Raw genomic sequence first — 25,096 nt, 5'->3', positions numbered from 1 at the left:
TATAAAAACAACGAACCCTTTATTTATTGTGCTTCTTTCCTCCCTTCTGGAGGAGGATGGTCCAGCATTTTTAAAAATTTTATTTGTGGGCTGATAAACATTTTATGAAAGTTCACCTGACCGTATGCTTAGGATGAGCTTGTTACTTGTTTTTGCTTTTCTCTTGACCAGAATTTATAAGCAGAAGAGTATGAAGGTATTTCAAAGCAAATAATTCACAACCTGGGCTTGTGTCACACTCTCTTGGAAATATCTTCTCCTCCTGCATAATTGACCTCCAATATGCTTTTGTATGGTAACAGGCTGGATGAAAATCCTAGAAGTTCTGTCCGAGTGTTAATATGACTTTGAATTGCTCTCTTGCCTGAGCTTTTGGTTACCTAGTTTTCAATAAGAATTTGAGAGATCAGTCCTAGGAGTGATCAAAGTGTCTCCTCTCCTCACTTACCTTTTTTGGCAAAATTTGAACTGCTAGGTATCTTTTTAACACTCAGATAAGTAAATTTGGAACAAATAAGAGAGGTGAGATATTAACACAGCTGGTTGCTCATATGTTTCAGGAGGTTGTTTTCCTAAAAGATGATGCAGATTAATTAGGAACAGCTTCTCAAACTCTTAAATAAAGTAAAAAAAAAAAAACAAAAACAAAAAAAACAGTAAAGATTCCTAAGAGAGCCTAGGGTGTCTACCACTTAAAATTTATAGCATGAAAGGCAACCTTCCTCTCCTTTGTGATTATATTTGTAAGATCAAGCATTAATATTTTCTTTGGTCAAAACATAGCTGCACATTGGCTTAATATCTTCCTTTCAAAATGATAAATAATAATTGTACTGGTGTAATAAAGGACAAAGGGGCCTGGGAAAAATACTAGGGGCTTTTCTTATCTGTCTACTACTTTTTTGGTTTGTGTGTCAGTCCTTGGGAGAGAGCCCAGGCTGTGTAATATGGGTGAAAGTCCAATCTATTTTATTTTCCCAACTCCCAAGTCGTTTATCAAATTATTTCAGGTTGTAAATCTAAGCACTTTTCTGTAACTTAGCTACTCTCTTTCCGAGACGTATCTTTCTTCAAGATGTTTAGTATGCTTTTAAAATCTATAAAATGCTTAATATATTAAAGAGGTGACACACAGGAATTCTCTCTCCACCAGAGGATGAGGGTTCAAACATTTCCTGCATTATCATGCACCTCTCTTAATGTGCCAGCTTTCCCTGAAAAGATCAACAATCACAGGGAAGAAAAAAAATCAATCTAAGCACACGTTCAGCACTGAGGACTTCTCCTTGGCCTGTTGACAATGCCTCAGCATGAATTCTGAGACATGTCTTATTAGGAGTCTGTCTGGATGCGTTCAAGTGTTCACTAGAAGTGATTCAACAAAATCAAGGCCAGCACATACTCTGCAGAGATGTGAATTTCTAATGTTTGTGTTACGTTGACTTTCTCACCCCCATCATCTAAAGAAAACAAAAGTAATGAAGATTTTATTTCGGTTTATCATAATCTCTACTATTAGTTCACTCATTTCATCTATCTTAGTGGGTTAAAGAATTTATCATTGGATATAGAATATGCACCTATCTGTGACTAAGTGGTGAAAGAGTTCTCTGGGGTCATGTTTTGATTTACTGCTGCACCAAGAAAAACATACCATTATTTTTAATTTTCAAAGGAATATTTTACAATGGCTTTGAATGGTGTATTTGCCAATAGGCATTCGAAGGAAACCTGTCAATTAGCTCCCACTATTTTATTTACATCAATAACACTGATCATTTTTAACAGTTGCTTCCAATGAAATACGAGATTCCGAATTTGCAAACTAGACTCTTGGCACACAGAGAAGTATGTAGCTGCATGATGACTTTTATTCTGGTATGCAAGACACATGCAATTTATTTGATTTGCAGCATTTAGTGTGGTCTTGTGTGAGCAATACTTGGACAAGTCAGGATTTGGCTGTATTTTCTTTAATTTACTAGAAAAATACTGTGTCACACATGTATGTATTACATTATTTTATGCAATGATACCTAACACGAACACAAACTTGTAAAACTCATAAAGCAAGAACGACGGACATTATTGTTCCCACTTACAGAGGAGGACACTAAGTTCTGAAGCAAACTTACCTATGGCAGCAGCGCCGGAGAGTGGCCGTGCTGTTTCCTCATCAAGGGCTCTCCTCCTGCAGCTTCCTCCCTTCTTGAGACACCCACTCTGCAACTTTGATTTAGAATTTCGTTTACTTACAACTTTGATTTTCTATACTATTCAGCCATAATTATCCTAAAAATGCTTTGTGAAAAAAAATGGTCCTTCCCTCCTGGTGTCTGTGTTTTGCACCACAGTATAGAAATACAGGTGAGTTGTATGTACCATGTAAAACAGATACTGGTAGGGATTTGCATTGGATGTCATGAGCCAAAACTGTATTTTACATCTGCCTGATGGCAATTTATCCTTGAGTCTGTCTTTCCTAGTATTCTTAGTTAACGATGCATATATTCAGGGATAAAGCTAAAGCCTGAATTTGCTAGACCTCCAAAGCATTAGGAAATACATAGATGTCTCAAGGAAGTTTTACCATGCTAGTGATAGAATCTTGAAGTTTTATAACTACATGGGCAATGTGTGTTGCATTTGGAACTACTCACTATAACAAGACTTTTTTTTTTTTGCCATAAGAATTAAGATTTCAAACAATGCCTCCAGAAATGGTAACCATTGATAAGAAGAGTGAGTGTACTAGATGAGAGATAATATTCAGATTACTGTATTGGGGTGAAATTTCAGTTTAAGACTCACCCTCAGTATCTATGGGCTAAGATGTATATAATATATAATTTCAGGCAGCTAGAATCATATCCTTTAAAACATATCTTCCTGGCTGGCTAGCTGGAGTCCCTGAGATACTCTTTCATATACTCTATCTATCTATCTATCTATCTATCTATCTATCTATCTGATCCAAATATCTTTTACTGAATATTTCGCCATGTCCATGTCTGTGGCCTGTGTTAGGAATCGAGGGTATGGTGACTTAGAGTAAGTCTTCTGAATAAGCTCACTCAGAGTGTGGAAAAAGACATAGTAATGAAGTAAATAAACAACAAGAATATAGTGATAAATCATTAATATTGGGTACCTCATAAGTTCTTAATATTTTTTGAATCAATAATTACATATAATCTGGGCAAATGATTTTGCCCAGTAGCATTTTGTTTTACCCTCAGAGGATCCTATGTAGAAGGATAGATTATATGGCATTTCAACCATAACAAAAATAGTTCCAACGAACATGGAGAAAATGGTTGGATTTTTGAGATATGAAGACATTGGAATCAGTAGACATTAGATATTTAAATATGAAGAATGAAACAGAGGGGATATATCATCCTTGATATCCTCATGTCATCATTGACTGATATGAAGATACTTGACTTGAGCAAGTAGATACCATCTACTAAGCCAAAACAGATAAGAGAATTAGATTTCGTATAGGGAAAAGAGATGTTCATTTCAGTTTCGTTAAAAAAGTGACATTTGAAATGCCAGGGAATGTTCCAGTAGAGATATCACACCAGAAGTTCATGACAGAGGTGAGGGTTGGTATTCAGAAGTTTAGTGTTACCTGAGGCAGGGCCATTATGATCTACTAACACCAATCTGAGAAAATTCCCCACATTTATCAGACTAAACAGATGCCATGTAGACTAGCTAGAGCCAAATTCCTGAGGAGAATATGAGGGTGTGTGTAAGAAAGGATATTTCAGGATCTGAGTCAGTAGACTTAGCATGGTATCACCTTCTTTGCAAGGAGGATATAGAGATAGTCATATTTCCAATAGAACCAGAGTCAGTGGGCTCTGCAGTCTGGTAGCAGGGAGTAAATAATCCTGGGCTCGAAACTAAGAAGTCAAGGTAGGTGAGGAAACATTGAGATCAGACCTCACCTTTACAGATTCACTATGTTGTCCCTGACTTAGGCAAAGATATTCTAAGGACATCAAAATTATTTTTTCTCCTCATAATACACCATAATAAACCATAAACTGTATTTTTCTAATTGGGCCTATTGATTTTGGCTTCTTAGTAACCACCTTTGTTAACCTTGAGGAAATCATCTCTGTTACCAGAGCTGAAAATAGAGTGAGTGATTGGGTGATCTCTGGCATCCGTGTCAGATTTAAGTTAGATTCTCTTTTTCCGGGTCTATTTTATATTTTATCTCCTTCATATTTTTTTTAATTAAAGCATCAGCCATTGTAGAATTTATTTATTTTTATTTTTTTTCATTGTAGAATTTAAAAGGAAATTATTATAACCATGGTCCTGGCTAATTTAAGTCGACTTTGGTAGCAAAGAGTGTAAATGGGAAACTAAAAAGTATCAGCCTTTTTTTTAATTTTAATTTTAGGAAATTCCAAGGTGGTTCACAAATAGGTATAGGAATTCTTTGTATATTTCCTTCTTCCTTTTTATATGTAGCAAAATCAAATTTGGGGACTTTTCAAAAATGGTAAAACTGCTTAGACTATAGTCAACAAGTAGCTCTTAGGGAGAACTTTTTTCTCTTGGGGTGCTACCTTCAATCTGATATTCATTTTGGCTCAGATCAGTTGTAAATACCATCCTGTTTCTGTGAAATGTAACTAGTGTTTGCTCTGGGCTGGTGGGACAGCCATGTGCTGTTTGCTCTGTCAGTAGCTGTGCCTGAGTATCCACAGTACATTATTCAGATCAGCTCTCATGAACCAGCTGTCCTAATTCCAGGTGGACTGTTAGAAATCTTTTTACTTACAGCAACAGCTGTGCCACCTGGTAGCTTAAAGAGCAGTGGTTGGATGAATCAACCATTGTTACAAATTCACTTTTTATCTAGTAAACAGTTTCCATAAACTAGCATAACTGAAGATATTTCCAACCTGATCCTGACTGAAATGATATGAGCACAGTAAGCCTTATCTGTATTATGTTAAATTGTTTGCTTATTGTCAACACCTGTCATTTAAGACTCTGAATAAAATCTACATGCCAAATTAGATTTATAAAATTCTATGCCCTCTAATACTGCTTTGCATCTCTCAAGACACAACTATGTCCTTCATATTCTTTACATTCTAACACACAGATTGCTCTAAATACTATTATTGTTATTTTAAATATATAATAGAATTTCCCAAGCTTGGATTATTGCTAAGGAGGAGGTTGAACTATACAATATTTCACTATTGCCTTATTATTTGCAAGTAAATAAAGTAACCCAAACAACCAAATATTTCTAAATGGAACTATTATACATGGTGTTTTAGCTAACAAGATTCATTTAGTTGATAAATGATATCCACAGGTGAAAAATAGTAAAAACAAAATAGAAACAGGACACAAATGATCTGACAATCTGTAAAAAAAAAAAAAAAAAAGTGTCAGTTTGAGTGGATTAAATAAACTTTGTTATATTTATTTATTTATTTATTATTTTGTTTTAAAGTATTAATTTTCTTAGTGAGCATATGAATGCATATACACATGCATGCACCTGTGCACACACAAACACACACACACATAGCCTAAAATTGTGATTTTAAGTCTTTACTAATAATACAAAAGGAAGTATATTATACTATTATACCCAGGCCAAGGTATAGCATTTCAAATTCAAAGTAATGGCAATCAAATTCATAGTGTTTATAGTTTTTGTTTTTTTTTCTCATTCTTAAACATGCTTATAGTTTAATTTTTTTAACTATTGCTGTAATTCCAAACATTATCTCATTAGATAGGTAGTTCTAGGTAGATATAGCTATAGAAGCTATAGATAAGCATTACAAAGGTAAAAATATATCAACTGACAAGAAGTTTATTTTATTTAGATATTTACATATATATATACATGATTAATATTTACATAAATAAGGGAATCAATGCATATTGATAAATACAAATATAAATTTAAAATAAATATATAAATGAAAATTTATAAGTATTAAATAAAATATTAATACAGTATTAAATATTAATTACAGTATGACTATAAAATGCCTTGCATAAGTGCAATAATATTGTATATAGATACAAAAATCAATACATATTGATTTTTTAATATATATTGATTTCTAATAACTGACTTTTATAGCTAAAATGCATAAATAACATATTCCCTCTCTATGGAGGGCAATCTGTCTTGTAAATAAAGTATTACTTTAATAAACACTACTTTTAATTTATCTGCATGTGGACAGCATTTATCTATGCTATTTAATACTATCAGGGTATTGCTTTTGTCCAATAAATCTATAGCCTATTTAATAGGAAAAATTGACATCTGTCTTTTTTTTTAAAGATTTTATTTATTTATTTATGAGAGACACACACATAGAGAGAGAGAGAGACGCAGAGACACAGGCAGAGGGAGAAGCAGGCTCCATGCAGGGAACCGGATGCAGACTCGATCCCGGGTCTCCAGGATCATGCCCTGGGCCCACAGCGGCGCTAAACTGCTGAGCCACCGGGGCTGCCGGACATCTGTCTTACAATCAAAACTCCATTAAATTCAATCTAAGAGTACATCTGTACATATTTCAACTGAAAATAAGTGCCATCAAAGCTAATGCAGATGCTCTCAGCTATTATAAGGAAAATAATTGTTTTTCAGAAAAACATTAAATATATTTTTATATTTAACTTTGACTTTAATCACGTATTAAATGCCAGTTTGGGGCTCTACAGTATAATGGGATGTCCCCAAGCTGGAGACTCAGGGAACCCTGCTTCTAGTACGGTCAGTCATGTGATTTGACAAATTAACCTAACCTCTTAGAGACTCAGTGTCTGATCTGTAGAATGAAGAGTTTACATTATAAAACTTCATTTCACAGTTGTGTTTTCCCTAGTCACCATCCAAACATGGTCTGTTTCCCAAGATGCACAGTCGTATATTGTATATAGGCTAAGTGATACTTTATAAACACTCCAGAAAGAAAGAAAAAGAAAGAAAGAAAGAAAGAAAGAAAGAAAGAAAGAAAGAAAGAAAAGGAGACGAGAGGAGAGGAGAGGAGAGGAGAGGAGAGGAGAGGAGAGGAGAGGAGAGGAAGAGGAGAGGAAAGAAGGAAGGAAGGAAGGAAGGAAGGAAGGAAGGAAGGAAGGAAGGAAGGAAGGGAAAGAAAGAAAAAGAGTGCTTAATATACTTTGAGAAGATTTATGTGGGAAAAGTTTATAAGATGCCTTTGCTTTCATGTTAATCACATTTTCCAGTATTTAATAATCAATGGTGTGGGCTTAAGGCAGAATATTTGTTTTATGCACAAATAATTTGACAGTTAAAAGTGATTTTTCTCACTCCCTGTTCCATAGTCTGATTTTCTTTTCAGAGATAAATAAACTGAGGGCCCATTAGATTAAGGAATTTGTTAAAAGGTCACATGGCTTAGTGGCAAAAAGTTCAAGAAAACAACCCTAAAGGTAGGAGGCCTGTGGGTAACCACTTGTTTCAGGTCTATGGGACTGTTGTCTTCAAAATGTCCTGGCCTCAATGCATTGCTCATGTACTAAGAAGTCTTCATTAAATAATCTTCATTATGTTGGGATAAAAAACACTAAAGGAGAGAGGCAAATTTTAGGATTGACTTGAAGACTTAGATTTCCCAAGAATTTGAACAGAATAAAGACTTAATGATTTCGTATTTACCCTGAAGCAAAGATGCTGCAATTGAACCAAATGTTCTTAAGGATAGGTTAAAAAGATTAAGAAAAATGACCACACTTTTTCTAACTGAAAAGAACTAGTAAGAGGTCTTTAAGAAACCTCCGAGGGATTCCAGGGTGGCTCAGCGGTTTAGCCCCTGCCTTCGGCCCAGGGTGTGATCCTGGGGTCCCAGGATCGAGTCCCACATCAGGCTCCCTGCAAGGAGCCTCCTCTCCCTCTGCCTGTGTCTCTGCCTCTCTCTCTCTCTGTGTCTCTCATGAATAAATAAATAAAATCTTTAAAAAAAATTAAAAGAAAGAAAAGAAACCTCCTAAAAGTTCTCCTCTAACCTTTCTAGCGGCATGTGTTAATTAGAAGCTAAGTGACAAGAAAAAGGGTTAAATACCACAGCACACTTATGGAAAGAAATATAAACATACAAAAGAAAATCACCGGAAACCAACCAACCAACAAAAACATTTAGAAAATGCACCAGGATGAAGAGATATAGATTCTGTGTGATTACTAATCTCAGGAATGGCAACAAAATTCTTATTGCTTATCTTGAATGAAGCTAAGGAATGTTGGCACTAAGGCAACATCATGTTTCTTTATACCCTTTCTTTTTTGGCTGTGCTAATAACGCCCTTTGACTTCTCACATAACACCAGCAGACTTAAAGCAGAAAGATACAAAGCAAGGAATTTTCAGCTTTTTTTTATGGACTCATCTGGCCATGCATATTTTAAAGGGAAATATCCTCTTGTTCTACTGATACTTGGACAGGGTATAAGAATTGTTGCTTGGAGATAAAAAGGTTTACTTACCTTTAGTCAAGCAGGAAAAGGAATTTATTGACTAAGTCTTGGAGTTGGAACAATAAATCCATAAGCAAGAGTGCTGTCATGGAAAATCTTTGGATCTGTCCATCAATGGATCAATCCATCTATTGGCTCTTAACATTCTATTTATAGTTTCCTCTTCAGTTTAAGTCCTTGTAGTTAATTCAAATCCAAATGATCTGGGAGAGGTGATACTCTTAAGCATTATTAGTATTTTATGGTTAAGGCTAGTGAGTCAGAGTCCTCCTTGAAATTAATTTTTCACAAGAAAAAGAAATCATGAGAACTCATCTGAGAGAAGAGGCACTATCTATGCAAAGGCCCAGAGAGGGTACAGATAAGAGAGGAAAGATGTGCTGAAGTTGGGCAGCCCGGGTGGCTCAGTGGTTTAGTGCCACCTTCAGTCCAGGGTGTGATCCTGCATGGAGCTCCCTGCATGGAGCCTGCTTCTCCCTCTGCCTCTCTCTGTGCCTCTCATGAATAAATAAAATCTTAAAAAAAAAAAAAATGCTGAAGTCAAAATCTACATGTGGCATGAATGATAAAAGGGTAATAGATTAGGATAGTCACTAATGGCTGTGTGCACCAGGAACTCTTAATGTCCCTGGTCCTCAGTTTTCTCATCTGTAAAATGGAAGTCACGATATTTAGTAATGACATGTACCTTGAATGTTTATAAGAATAAATAAAACCTAAAATAGTCTCTGGCATATGGTAGGTACATGTTAGTCTCTCTTCCTATTTCTTAATTTGCCTAAAAGTAGTCATATATTCATCTATGAAACAGAATAGACATTATAGTTAATTGAACTTCAAGAACTGAATTAGGAAAGTAGACTTATTAATGTTTATAAAAGGCATCCCTACAATTTATAAATTCTGAATCGACTCCCATTCATATTTATTTATACCATTTATAGCTTTCCTTTATTAAAATTTCTGAAAGAAACAAAGGATGAGAGCCCAAGTTAATATTCCTTCAACTTAATCACAGGCCTTTTATTAACTATTTGCTTATGTATTTAAAATACTATTATATAATTTTATATATTTTTATTTATTGTTATATCATTATTTATTTATTTTGCATGTAATAACAGTAAAAACTTAAAGTTTCTTTATTTTTCTACTTTTTAAATTGTTTTTCAGAGTGATTATTTTTTCTTCTTCCTCACTGAAGAACATGAATCAGCCCCTATTTAAGTTTGCTTTATGTTTGATTCTTAAATTTGGAGTGTAGTTTTTTTTTTTTTTTTTTATGGAGTGTAGTTTTATATAGTGCTCCCCATTGCTTTTTTTCTTGGTTATCAAAGAAATATTTGCCTTTTTTAACAATACCTATAAAAATCATATTTTTTGAGGTATAATTGACATACAATATATTATTTTCAGGTGTACCATATAGTGATTCAACATTTATATACATTGCAAAATGATCACCACAATAAGTGTAATTACCATCTGTTCACCTTACAAGGATAATACAGTGATCTCGACTATATTCTCCATGCTGTACATTATATCCCCATGACTTTATTTTATAACTAGAAGTTTGTACTTCTTGATCTAAAAAGCAGCATTCCACATAATCAAACGAAGTAGATAAATGAGTGCATAATAAACTCATACATAAATAAAAGATGTTTTGTGTAATTTGTATATACATATGTGTAGGGGGGTGCGTGCAAGTGTGTAAGCCAGCTGCCTAGATTCAATAGGGTTTCTCCCAGTTCTTGCTGGATTTTCCTATATAGAGATTTTGCCTGCTTTCTTTTGGCTGCTTTATGAAAAATGAAGGTTCTAAGTCTAGATGTCTCAAATTTTGGTATATTTAACTCAGTTTTGAAAAAATATATGGTACAACGATGCATCAGGAATTGAACATAATGTCCAAAACATTTTATCTGTCTGCTACCTAACCTGTAAAAATGTGAATAGGTCCATCAGAGTGTTAAGAATACATGCCAGGGAGGATAAATGGTTGAGAACCCTTAATAGTTACATGTGTTTAGGTAATAAATTAGTGCTGATGGATTAGTACATCTTACAGAGATACATTCTGCTTCAGTTAAAAGGATTTAGAGTGTTTCTTGACCCTAGAAACTTTAATCCTGTAGTTAATATTGATAGGAAAAATTATCTGAAGATAAAAAACCAATCTCTCTCTTGTTAAGTGCATGTTTAATTTAGATAGAAGTTAGACGCTAGGTATGTATTTTTGTTTCCTAAGAACATAGATCTATATGATACCCTGTAAAAAATATTAAAAGACAAAATTCATCTGGTTAGCAGTTTAAAATTTCCCAGGAGCAATATTAAACAATACAATGTTTTAATTAAAATAATAAATATGGGGCACCTGGGTGACTCAGTGGATGAGCATCTGCCTTTGGCTCAGGTCATGATCTCAGGGACCTGGGGTTGAGTGCTGCATCAGGCTCCCCATGGGGAGCCTGCTTCTCCCTCTGCCTATGTCTCTGCCTCTCTCTGTGTGTCTCTCATAAATAAATAAGTAAAATCTTAAAAAAAAAAATATCAAAAATAGAGTACAGATAATAAGACAAAGTTTCATATTTTTATCATTCAACTGAGATGTAAATCTCAAGACATGTTGTATTCAAAGTACGTTTAAGACCATATTTGATATATTTGCTGATATTTGCCTTCTCTATAACCTCTGGCATTTGAGTCCAGGTTAATCATACAATGTGCCAGTGATAGGGCAACAAAACTAAACTTGACTCCCTCCATCACCCTTACAAATCCCCCCACCAGAAACAAACTCTGTATCACCTGCCAGTTTATAACCCCCCACTTTCTATCTATGTGCTGCTGACAGTGAATTCCCTCACCAGCTAATTGAACAGATGCACCGGTACTTCCTGAAGATCCATAAAGCTGGGCTTTGATGGACGGCAGAAAGTGGCACAATGAAAAAACAAAAGCCTTTTAACTGAGAGCACTGCTTTGTTCTGCTTAGAACCTTAAGGTCACTCCAGCCCGTTCTGACTGTGGGGATCTTAATTTTTACTCAACCAATTTGCTTGCAGCTGTCATTCTTTCCAATATTAAAAGTTCAGCTCTCCAAGTGTGGGGAGTTGGGGGGAGTGGGGCGGGGAATAAGAAGAGCTTGTTACAAACTAAAAGCAGCAAAAACAAGTAAAATCTGGCTTGGCTCTCAAGTACAAAAAGTTATTTTCAAAGCCTATAAATTATGACATAGTGATTAACATGTAATTTAAATATATTTAAACAACAATTATATCACATTTCCAGCCCGGCTAATTGGCCTCACAGATGTTCCCTTGTAGCTGCATTGCCCTTCCAGGGAGAAATGAATGAGGTGCTTTTTATCATGGAAAAGAGAAAAAAAGCAAATGAAAAAAAAAAAATGGAAACAGGAAAATAAAAAGCAGCCAGTAACCCTAAAAACAGTGAATGCTAAAGGGACTTTGCTTAGCATTTTTTTCCATTTTAATGCAGAAAACTAGGAAAAGCACGAAGACACTCCTATTACTGTGATGGTATCTGGCAATATGTCCAGATATAGATTTGGCAGGTTGCTGATGGGGAGACTTGCCAGCACAGGGACAGTGCCTGCATTCTAATATGGCATGGCCTCTCTTCAAGAGGTCTAGTTATTATTTTTTTAAGATTTTATTTATTTATTTGACACAGAAAGAGAGAGAGAGAGAGAGAGCAGGAGCAGTGGGGAGGGGCAGAGGGAGAGACCTGAGCCAATGGCAGACCAACTGAGCCACCCAGGTGCCCCAAGAGGTCTAGTTATTTTTTAGCACAATGTGTTGGTGATTGAAGGCAGTCGAGCCCAGATAATGAATATATAGAATAAAATATTTCCTGTTGAAGAATGATTTGCAAGTTATTCCTTTGATTACTTATTCCTCAAGTTTTATAAAATACAAAATGTAGAGCCGTCAGTGCTATTTCCTAAGCTGGGATTCTAGTCAATCATGACTCAGTAGAGCAACTGTTGGGAAATAAGCGGTCAAAGGAACAGGAATATCTTTCTTCTAATATGTAATCATAGAATTCAAATAAATTCACCCCATCTTCCTTTTACTCTTGCTTTTTCTTCTAATAATCTCAGGTAATATTTGATAGTTCAGTGTAAATTGCAAAAGGCCAGTGGTCATGTCTCTCCTCGTGTCTCATAGTATCTCCAGTGTCTACCGCAGATCCTGCACTTTCGTTGTAGGGGTTTAATAAATATTTGTTAAATGCTTGCTCAGTAATCGGGGTTTAATGATGGGGGAAGGCCAAGGTTTATAATATGATAAAGTTCCACCAGACACTTGTCATATTCCCATACCATCCCTCTGTTTTACATATCACTGGACTATATAGCAAATCCCTCCCAAATTTTATGAAAGAAAAAAGTATTTAATTGCATATCTTTCTAAAAGATAACAAAATATGCCTATACTGAAGGTGATATGGGGAACAGGGAAGCATTTTTAAATGCCTCTTTGAAGAGCAGCTTTGATATTTTGATTGCCCGACTTTAAAAATCTGATTTAGCAGATGTGAATATTTAAATTTTATATATCCTTTACATTGTGATAGTAGTGAAGAGCTTGCAAAATTCATTTATATAAACCGTCTTACTTTGTCTTCGCTGAGATATAAGGAGTGAGAGGTCAAGGATAAAAATGAGGGTCTGAGATGTCTCACAATTGACCACATCAGTAGATTTGGTGACTAGAATCAGAGCTCAGATATCTAACAGATTGTAAAACAATACGTCTCTTGGACAATGCTACCACATATGCATAGCATATCAAATTTATCTCTAATTTTCCATGTCATGGTCTTCAAGATATTCTCAGTTACATTACCATCATGTAAGTGATTCAGTTTTGAGGAGAGTTAAAATGTAAACTTAATGTAGGAGTTCAGACCTTGGTCCTTGATCAGTCCAGGTGACTAAGTTAATTATGGAAAATTGTGTTATCCAGTTGTTATTAGTTTACATTAAACAATCTCCATGGAACCGTATTCTTCTTAGAGTTTGTTTCATGAATCTCTAAAGTGTAAATCATTATCCTGGAATAATACTTAGTCAAGTTTCATACATGGATGCAGAGAATGAAGATTTCATAAAATTAACTATTATTTCTGCATTATTCATTACCTCCATGGTTTAGAAAAGTGCCTGGCACATAGATAGTAGGTTCTCAAGAAATATATTTAATTAATATTTATTTGTTTTTAGAAATCATGTTGATATTCATACAACCCCCTCTACTTACCCTAAGGAAATTTGTCCTTACTATTTTATATTTTTATATCCACTTTTATTTAGCTCATAGAATGAAGTATAAAACTATAGGACTATAGATGCCTTTTTAAAAAAAATTCATATCTAATTTTAACTGTTTCTACATATAAGAAATTAATGTATACAAAGCATATTTCCAGGAAGAGGATTAATTTTCCATGATTTCCTTCTGTTTCTTAACGTATAAAAATAAGAGTGTAGAGAAAATTGTATGTATTTTTTTAAAGGAAAGTTGACCCTTTGCTGAAATAATGAAAAATAAATGTAACTTGTCAGTAAAACTTATTCAAGGAAAATTGAAATTCACTTCTATCTCCTTTTAGATAAGTTTCTTTTTACAAGAAAGAACTAATGTTGTGGTATGTGGCCATTTCACTCATATAACATGTGAGGAAGGAAATGGTTCTTTATTTAAAACTATAGTCATTTACTTACCGTTTATATCTTTCTTCTAGGATTAATCGGAAAAACATTCATTGTCAACTTAATTTTTACTCCATTTAAAAATTTTACTTTTTCTATCTAATTTTTCTTTTCAGGGCTTGAATTAAAATATAGAATATTCTCAAAACACAAAAATAAACTCATTTGTAGTCAGGGTGCATAAAATTTTACCATTTAGCAAACTTCACTGTTGTGCATGTTTTCCCCTTTGGTTCATACAACTCATGTGGCTTTTCTTTTCTTTTTTTATTTTTCTTTTCATTCATATTACCTCTTATTATATCCATCATTCCATTTTTCTTTCCTATTAGAGTGAAATTGGACACAGCCCTCCTCCTGCCTACACCCCCATGTCAGGAGTAAGTATTTCATGATCAACCTTCATCTTTTAGTATTTTTGGTCTTTACTTGTCATGTTTCTTCTCTCTCGTCTCCCCATAGTTTTCTCATTTTGCTTTTGCCAACAGTGAGTTAATAATTTGCTGTAGATTCAATAGCTGGCTTTGTGGATATGTTTTCTCTCAGTAGGTAATCCAAAACTGAGATGCCATGCATCAACAGTAAGCTTCAATTTTTACCTGAAGGATTTATCTGAACTCATAAATTATGCTTTTGGATGAGGAGGTTATCATTATTTCCATGATTATAGGTTGTGTGCTAAAAAGTTGGAGTCTCAATAATGATTCCCTACTTAGGTACTTGGAGACTTAAAGTCATACTGACCACAAAAGAGAAAATATCACCATCCAAATGGCATCACTGTGCTTCTGTTCTTAATGTCAACTGTCTACAGTTAATAACATTTCCATTTGTCATGAAATTTGAATTTTATATCAAAAATAGGCGACTGTGGGAAAATAGCACGAAATACTAAGTATTAGGTCATGTTTTAGGTGGCCAATAAGATTTAAATATATTTCCAAATTCTTTCCCCAGGATAACTTTTTAAGAAATATTGTAATTTTAGGTGATTGTAAGTCAAACTTGTTAGCCATTTAGGGGAAAAACTCAATTAGGAAGCTCTGACTTTTGTCTGAAAGACAAGTTTTCATATCCTTGGTTATTTTTTATACCTATTTCTAAAATAACTCCTGGCTAAATGTGTCTCTACTGTTGACAGAACCAGTTTGTATACCGAGATGGGGGTTTTGCTGCAGAACAAGGAGTGCCTGTGCCCTACAGAGCCACAACCAGCACGATCCCAGAAGCTCCAGTTGCTCAGGGGGCTACAGCTGAGATTTTTGATGACTCCTGTTGTAATGGCACCCTACGCAAGCCAGTGGCACCCCATGTCCAAGAGGATAGCAGCACCCAGAGGTACAGCGCTGATCCCACTGTGTTTGCCCCGGAACGAAGCCCACGAGGAGAGCTGGATGAAGAAGGTTACATGACCCCTATGCGAGATAAACCTAAACAAGGTACAAATACAACGTTCAGAAATGATTTGCATTCAACATTCACATCCATCAAAATGAGCAATATAATATAGAAGGGAAATTGCCAAACCACTGGACTATGTAACATTTGTGACCCAGAAAAGGCCTAGACTGCTGCTCTATGTAGGATACTGTCCAAATCCACAACATTTACATCATCCAGGGCCTTTCTAGAAATCAGAATCTCGAGCACCACTTGAATAGTCATCTGCATTTTAACAAAATCCCTATGTGACTTTTATGCACAATCAAACCTGAGAAGCACTGATCTCAACTTATCTTTGTTGGGCTATTTGAGTGAGGAAGCACATCACAAAATTTCAGCACCATGGCTTTATTTTTTTTTTTAATTTTTATTTATTTATGATAGTCACACAGAGAGAGAGAGAGAGAGGCAGAGACACAGGCAGAGGGAGAAGCAGGCTCCATGCACCAGGAGCCTGATGTGGGATTCGATCCCGGGTCTCCAGGATCGCGCCCTGGGCCAAAGGCAGGCGCCAAACCGCTGCGCCACCCAGGGATCCCAGCACCATGGCTTTATTGGACTTATTGTGGAGATCATAAAAACTGGTATTATGATGGCACCAATAAAAAATTTGGTCAGTTCTTTAAAATTTTCCATCATTAGAATGATCATTTATTACAGAAGATTATGATTCCTTGTATGACACATTTTAAAAATTAAAACTCTGACACAGCATTTACTAATATGTATACCACCGTGTCTTGAAAATACTCAATTTGTAGTTCTACAAAGCTCAGTGATGACTTTACAAAGTTAGTGGTAGAAATGTTAGACATCTAAATCCAATGACACTTAAATTTTGAAAAAGCTGCTTTCTTTCCATGTTAACGGCATCATAGAAAGGAGAAAGGAGAAGGATGATTGTTATTAAAAACTGATGATTGTATCTCAGGGTGTTAAGTATCAAGTAAACTTTTTTTTTAAGACTCTGTAGAAGAGCCCGTTATGTTCCTTAATATATGGTTATATTCCATTTTATAGAATTTGATTAAGGGATCCCTAAGTACATATTGTAAATATCCTATTAAAATATATCTATCTTGATGTATATAAAGGTATTACTGCACTGAAGAATTAGAGGAATTGAAAGAATTGGAAGGTAGCCAAGTAGTTACACAAATGTAGGTTTTGAGAAGATTTGGCAGATTCCTGAAAGTGGAATGCTCTCTGGGAAGATCCTTAGCTCAACCATAGAGTTGTTTCTCTGTTTACAACTGCATGACTGCACGTCTGCATCAGGAAATAGATAAGTAGATTGCATTGAGAAAAGGTACCATGAACCTTCTAAGAGAAAAAATACAAGCCAGCCTGTATAGACTCACTGTGGAGCATCCCTTGATTTTGTCTCTGAATACAAGTTTCTATAGAAGATTATTGTACTCCAGCCTACTTCTCAGAGAGTAGAGAATGTTAGTATAGACCTTCATTACACTTTCAATTAATGAGTTTCAGGAACCTGGTAAGGAAAATCAGATTCTGTCTCCCTTAAAAGTTTGTTTTCATATATTTTTCTTAAAATGTCAATTGCTTTAAACACCATTCAAATTCCAACATGTTATGAAGTGAAAAGTTTTTCCTACCCCTTTAGGGACAATAATTAAAACAGTACAGTAGGGAATCCCTGGGTGGCGCAGCGGTTTGGCACCTGCCTTTGGCCCAGGGCGCGATTCTGGAGACCTGGGATTGAATCCCACGTCGGGCTTCCGGTGCATGGAGCCTGCTTCTCCCTCTGCCTGTGTCTCTGCCTCTCTCTCTCTCTCTCTCTCTCTCTCTCTCTCTATGTGTGTGTGTGTGACTATCATTAAAAAAAAAAAGTACAGTAGAACAAGGAAATGGCTCAACAGGAGTTTTAGAACTGAATTCTAGTTCAATACTGCTTGTATCCTTCATATATCATTTAATCTTGGTTCTCTATTTATAAAACTTAAAAAAAAATACAGCTTATACTTCCTTTCTCACAGGATTGTTGTGAGGAAGATGTAAGTTCCTGTCACGCCTATGTATGATGGTGGGATAGTCATTACTGTCCTTGAACTTGCACATGATGCTAAATACTTAAGTATATCAAAGAGGTCTATGTCCATGGGCTAATCACCCTAAGTTGATGCGATTTTTTTCCCTACTTGTCAAGCTATATGTATAGAGGATAGAACGTTTGTTTCAGAACAGTGGCATCTCAACAAACAATTATGCCCTTTCCCTGCCCCAACACCAAAACAGGAATAGCTGAAGTGTCATTTCTGTGTAGACTTTAAAAGAGAGGACAAAAGGTCTACTCTCTGCATGAATAGATGTCTATATATCGTCTATACTATAAACATAGAGATAGAATTATATTTGAGAAGAACAGCATTGATAACACCTTTTTAAAAATTGGGTCAATATTCTGTATTATCAGATCAGATCATGCAAAATAGCCATTATAATGACTGGTGCCAATCTACAAAACAGTTATTTCATATAATTCAAACTAATAATTTGTTATTTTGTGATTATGGTTAGCCATTGGAAGTAAATGCTCTAGGGATCCCTGGGTGGCACAGCGGTTTGGCGCCTGCCTTTGGCCCAGGGCGCGATCCTGGAGACCCGGGATCGAATCCCACGTCAGGCTCCCGGTGCATGGAGCCTGCTTCTCCCTCTGCCTATGTCTCTGCCTCTCTCTCTCTCTCCCTGTGTGACTATCATAAATAAATAAAAATTTAAAAAAAAAAAGGAAGTAAATGCTCTAATTACACTTTATTCTTAGGCATATGTATTGTCGAGCAAGTCAATCTAGTGACATGCTAGATGTCTGTCAGATTTTATTAGTTGAGTCTTTTCTTTAGATGTTCCCTTTCCTATGTGTAGTGCTTTCTGAAAAACATCTGTAATCAAATCCACTTTACCTATATGGACATCACAGCAAAACACACAGACTGAAAAACACTATTCCTTCACTTTATCCATTTACCTTGGCATGGAGCTAAGCCATAGACATTTTGATTTTCCAATACCCTTTAAAAAAATTCCAATTTCTCCGCATTTAAAAGCTACCCCTGATAGATTGCCTTATTTTTCAACAAAAATAAAATACTGACTTTTAGAAAACAGAAGCATTCAAACAAGTGGCCTTCTATGTAGGAGACACAAATGCAATTAGAAGGAAAAAGGAACAATGTAGGGGACAGGAACTAGGGCTTCTGGCCTGTGGTGCTTTGCTAAGACATTAAAGAGTTTTGGTCCACCTACTCTTTTTTCATATGACAAAATAGACAAAATAGTTTTTGTAAAAATTCATGAAAACAAATCCATGGCTTTATGATTCTGGAGAAAGAAGCTAACCATCCTGCATTACCTTCTTCTGATTAACATTTTCCAGAAAGTAGATACTAACTGATATTTTTGCATTCCTCAGAATACTTGAACCCTGTGGAGGAGAACCCTTTTGTTTCTCGGAGGAAGAATGGAGACCTTCAAGCTTTGGATAATCCCGAATATCACAATGCTTCCAATGGTCCACCCAAGGCAGAGGATGAGTATGTGAATGAGCCACTGTACCTCAACACCTTTGCCAACGCATTGGGGAATGCCGAATACCTGAAGAACAATGTACTGTCTGTGCCAGAGAAGGCCAAGAAAGCATTCGACAACCCTGACTACTGGAACCACAGCCTGCCACCTCGGAGCACCCTTCAGCACCCAGACTACCTGCAGGAGTACAGCACAAAATATTTTTATAAACAAAATGGACGGATCCGGCCTATTGTGGCAGAGAATCCTGAATACCTCTCTGAGTTCTCGCTGAAGCCAGGCACTGTGCTGCCTCCTCCACCCTACAGACACCGAAATACTGTGGTGTAAGCTCAGCAGTGGCTTTAAGATACAGACACACCCGCTCCAATTTCCCTGCCGCCTCTCTTTCTCTTATGGTCTTCCTTCTATTCCCAAGGCCAGTAGATTTGACACTTCCCAATGGAAGATATAGAGATGCAATGATAGTCATGTGCTTATCTAACTTGAACACTAGAAGGAAGAACTGAAAGAGAAAGACAGGAGGAACCACACTGTTTCTTCATTTCTCTGCATGGGTTGGTCAGGAGACTGGAACAGCTAGAGAAGGACCAGCAAATAAAAGGCAATACTGCCTGCTGTCAAGCTAGTTCTCAACGTTTTCTCTTTCTTCTTTCTATTTCTTTTTTTTTTTTTCTAAATGCAGATGCCTGAAAGACCCATGCTATCTGTTCCTATCTGTAGGAACTGATGTGTGCATTTACACTATCCTTGGAAATCGTAATGAAGTTTCCATTAGAACAAAAGGATAACCTTTTCTATAACAAATGAGAGTAACTGAAATTGAAAATCCAATTTCCTTTTCCAACAGTTTCTATCCTAACAAGCAAGAATGGCCAACTCAGCTTTCATAATTTTTTAATCTCTCTAAAAGTTATAACTAGTAATTATGTTTGGAGGGATTTTCTTGGTCTTTTTGTTTTGTTTTGTTCTGACAGCTTTGGTCTGTCTCTTTATATTACTTTTACCTCCCTATATTTTGACTTTAATTTCTAATTGCAAAAATTTTTACATCAAAGTTTCTTATGTGTTGCTATAAATTGACAGAATTGTAAAAAAATATTTTATTATGGTGAAATGACCATTATTTTAAATATATAGCCTTTAAAATAGAAGGGGAGGCCAAGATATTAGTTAAGTGTAACATCAAATCTAACTCTCATGTTTTACACTATGGAATATGTACCCCCACATCCTTTACATTCTTCAACATTTTCTTCTCCATGAATGACAGTACTTGATAGGCAGTTGGTAGTGTAAAGAGTAAATGGGAAACTAAGAGACAGTTCTATGTGGTTCATGAAAACTACTGACACTTTCAGGGGTGGTCCAATGGGGAATCCATTGAACTGGAAGAGACACTGGATTGGGTATGTCTACCTGGCAGATACTCAGAAATGTAGTTTGCACTTAAGCTATAATTTTATTTGTTCTCTTTCTGAACTCCATTTTGGATTTTGAATGAAGCAATATGGAAGCAACCAGCAAAATAATTTAAGTACATTTTTTTAAAGAGCTAAGATAAGGAAAGACTGTGGAAATGCCAAACCAAGCAAATTAGGACTTTGGAACAGTATCCAAGAGATTATGGTGAGAGGGCCAGCACATTATCAACAAGTGATATCACATTTGCTACGCAAGAAAAGTTATCCAGTTTGTATACTCCATGTGAAGGAATGCAAGTAAGGATTGGCTTGACTCCATGGAATTTCTAGTATGAGACTCTATTTATATTAAGTTGAAGGTAACTCTTTGCACATAAATTGGTATAATAAAAAAATACACAAACGTTCACAATTTATAGATAGGTTCTTGGGTCAAAAGTTGTAAATAAACATGAAAAATTTCTCATGTAATTATTTTAATATCCAACATACTAATCTTTTGATACTTTGTATAATAGTACTTTCTTCAAACACATCATCCTAGTTCTAGAGCCATCTTTTTATGTATCATTTTAAAAGAATACCTACTAAGTTAAGATGAGCAATGGGAACAAAATGGTAGGAATGAGTCTCCAGGAACAAGAGGCCTAAGGTCAATAATTAGGAAAATCTGGTAGTCTCTCTTTTCTAGGAAAATCTGCTTGGAGAGTCATTTGGATTTAAAAAAAAATTTTTCATCTGTTAAAATGTTGGCATCAAATTCAAGTCTATCATATAAAAGAAACCAATAAGACTAAAAATCTCCATTGGTAAAGCAGAGGGTTTACAGAGAGAAAAAAAATGCAAAGAAATCTAGGTTTCTGCCTATTTTGAAAAAAATAAGTGAATCCATCTATTCAACTCCCTTATTTTTTCAACTGGTATTTATTTAGAGTCTACTAAAAGCACTGTGTATGTGGGGAACATCAACATAAATGCAATATTATCCCTAACTTAATGTTTTTAAGTCAGTTTATTTGGAATGACTTTGAATTTCCCCATAAGTTCAAGGAATAAGATTTTATGGACTATTTTGTGAGCAGTCATCATAAAATCAATTGTTTGTTAAAAGATCTCCTGTGAACTCATTTGGAACATGAATTAAACAACCTGCAAGTTACTGAAGTTGACAAATAGGATAGTTTCAATGTTATCATCCAAACAGGAACTGGTAGAAGGTTATTGCCTCACTGACTAATTGGCCTATCTGGATTCTAATTTGACCATTAGGTCAACAGTGGGTGTTGGTCTTTGGCCAAGAAATTCGGAGGTGTCAGGACTGGTTTCTCACTAAGTTATGAGAAATAAGGTAAGCTAAAAGAGTGAAGAAGAGCAAGGGAGCAGTTTGTCAGATCCCTGATAGTGAGGTTCAACTCTGAACTTTTCTGGGTTGAAGACATAGAATGACTTAGGGCCTACAGCCCAAGAGCTTTCAACTCTCCCACCCATTCAGAGGAGTCTCCAGAGAAAGAGACCTCACATCAGTTCTTATGAAAATTTGGATATAAACCTCCCTTTCTAGATAAATCTGTACCAACTTACCATGGACAACACCCTTGTTGGACTTGATTTTTTTTCCTTCTGATTTCCAATATTCATATGGTCTCTACGTGGATATGGAAAAAATAATCACTTAAGAAGGATTTTTTTTTTTTTTTTTTTTTTTTTACTGTTAAGGTAATAGAATGTATTCAGTGAATGTAGTTTCCTTTATTTTAAGAATACAAACCCCTTACACATCAGGTAATCTACCACTAGTAACTAGAAATAGATGCAAGTATAATTCAAAATGACCCAAAATGCTTCACAAAAATACTTTATTATTCCTTTTGAATGATTTATGTAGTACATATTTGATTTCAGTTGTTTTGGGATTTCTTTCTTATGTCTGTCCCCCTGGAAAAATATATTTCAAAGTTTATGAAAGGAAGAAAAAAATACAGTTTTATCTGTTCCAAAAAAATAACCTATTCAATCCAATAGAGTGAAATTTTAAAATGCCAATTGAAGGCTGCCACGTGCATCCGAATATCAAATCCCAGAGCCTAATTGTATCAATGCAAATATGCAGAACCAATTAAGTCAATTTGAGAAAAATTGGTACTAAATTTACACAGACTGTATTTTTTTTTATTAAATCACCAGATTTTGTAGTTTATACCTATCTTGGGAAATCCAACCTACAGATAAGGAAAAACTGTATAGCTAAATGGTTGTTTAAAGAACCATTCTTTAGTTCTTAGATGAGAAAAAGATGTTCTCTAAACCAGAGTAGACCCAGAAACACAAGGCATCCTGCACCATAAAGAGAGGTGCTTGGACTACTGAGTAACACTTGGTCTTCCAAATTATAGCAGCACAGGTTAGGGTGAGAGTTCTTTCTCAAGTAATATTCTTGAAATAGAATATAAAACAATGCAAACTCAGATTTTATTAAAATATACAATCTTAGTAGATCATGAAGAACAACCTTAGTAGATCATGAAGAACAACCGATTGTTTGTATACAGATAGAGATAGCACTCTAAGTGTTATAATGTATGTGTTAATACCTTCTAAAAGTAGGATGTGACAAAAAGATCGTGCATAGTCCTGATGCCGAGGTCAAATCAGTAGAAGGTCTGTGAGGTTCTGCTGCTAGATGAAGTCTGGGGGCTATCAATATGCTTTTTGAAGTGTCAACATGAAAAGAAAAGTAAAATTGTTTCAGCCCGACAGGGAAGGATGTAAATACATGTTTTCTAGAGCTATCTAACCCTTGTTTCAAAACTTGAATTATTCATCCATCTATAAATGTTGATTATTTAACTAGTATGTAGTTCATAAGGTAATAGAAAAGGTGATCATGAGAGCATGTATATAACTGGGCAAAACCATGATAATGCTGTAAGATGTAGATTTAGTTAGGTTATCAGATATTAAATGATTTTAATATTATTAAATCAAACTAGAAAATTAACCACAAAATATTATGTAACAAGATAAAATGCAGGATAATGAAAATGTAGGATGGATTTTGCATAGTAAAAAATAAGTTTGCCATTTAAAATTGTTATTTGTTAGATTTAGCTGAAAGTAGACATATAAAGAGCTGGTTCCACTTGTGAAAACTTGCTTTAAAGCATTGCAATTAAATTTTGTTCTCATTCTCTTGTTCTTTTAATTGTATTAAGTGTAAAGAGAAAAAAAATTAATTTGTATTGCAAACACCACGTTGCAGAATTTAACAGGCAAATAGGTTACATGACGTTAAGCAAGAGGTCTTGTCTTCAAAACGAAGTAAAGGAAATGTAAATGTTCTATTACCTTATGCAGAGACAAAGATTGAGTGGTGCCATTTAGTGAACAAACAAAATACATTTAACTTATGAAATGTCCCTTTTTTTCTCATGATACCTTCCCATTTCCAGAAACAAAAAGAAGCAATTAGTTAACAATATTCTGATAAATAGTGCTAAACCAAGAATTTCAAACTGTTGTTATTTCCATTGTTTTGAACTGTAGTTAATAGACCAGTGATTTTTAATATTGCAAATGAGAAGTCCAGCTGTATAAACTTCTGGTCATTAGAAAGCCAGATAAACTAACTTCTACCGTATATGCCAAGGGCAAGAAAATTCTGCTGTGCCTCTCATTGTGTATATGGACTTTGAAAGGCAGCCTTGTACCCATGTAGACACGTGAAGGCAAACTCCTGTCTCCTGATTGCCATTTGCTAAAGAACAAATGACATTATACAGATGTAAATTAGGCGTGATTTTAAAATAACATTTATCAGTGGAGACCTTGATTTTACTAATATTACAACTGGGACCAGCTTTTATACTTCTGGGTAGAATGAATACAATTTTTTCTAATCCCAGAGATGCCTTTGCAAGAGTAGTTCTCTCCATACTTACAAGCATGAAGCTGTTGTGGGCACCATGTTGGGTCAGGAACACTTGCATTTGTATGGACAAATGGCTTTTAACACCATGGGCGGTTTCATTCTTTTCATTAAAAGGCAAGTTTCTATAAAATAGTAAAAACTTCAGGCACTGTTCAAGTCCCACTGCTTTTGTAGAGGTACAAAAATGTAGGATGTGGTCACTTTTGCAGACTCCTGCCTCACCTCCTTCCAGCCAGGTGATATTTTGGGCAGAAGAAAATGTTTCTCTTTCAGTTATGAGCTGAAAACACTCTAAGCCCCAACTTCTTGGGGTAGTTTTATGCTTCCCTTGGAAATTACTGTCTAATGACCAGCTTTGCAAGTAAGTGATTATCTTGTTAGGAGTCACAGAAAAATTAATTTCTCTAGACCTTAGAGAAAAGTACCACCCTTCCTCCTTTCCCCATTGGCACAACCACCTCTGTTCTCTTCACTTTACAACCTTCTTCAAAGTGGCCC

General features: G+C 35.3%; 1 protein-coding gene across 1 annotated transcript in view; it reads left to right on the top strand.

Annotated features, from left to right (window-relative positions):
- ERBB4 (erb-b2 receptor tyrosine kinase 4) overlaps nucleotides 1-20,298 on the top strand; it is a 1,090,474-nt gene extending 1,070,176 nt beyond the window's left edge. Inside the window, exons 26-28 of the mRNA XM_055345632.1 lie at nucleotides 14,587-14,634; nucleotides 15,396-15,693; nucleotides 19,131-20,298. Of these exons, the coding sequence (XP_055201607.1) occupies nucleotides 14,587-14,634; nucleotides 15,396-15,693; nucleotides 19,131-19,576 (792 nt within the window). The 3' untranslated portion in view covers nucleotides 19,577-20,298. The remainder of the gene's footprint in view (nucleotides 1-14,586; nucleotides 14,635-15,395; nucleotides 15,694-19,130) is intronic.
- Nucleotides 20,299-25,096: the final 4,798 nt, after the last annotated feature.

Source organism: Nyctereutes procyonoides, unplaced genomic scaffold, assembly GCF_905146905.1.
Source record: "Nyctereutes procyonoides isolate TBG_1078 unplaced genomic scaffold, NYPRO_anot_genome, whole genome shotgun sequence".
Taxonomy (NCBI): domain Eukaryota; kingdom Metazoa; phylum Chordata; class Mammalia; order Carnivora; family Canidae; genus Nyctereutes; species Nyctereutes procyonoides.
This window is presented reverse-complemented; position numbering and strand designations above follow the sequence as displayed.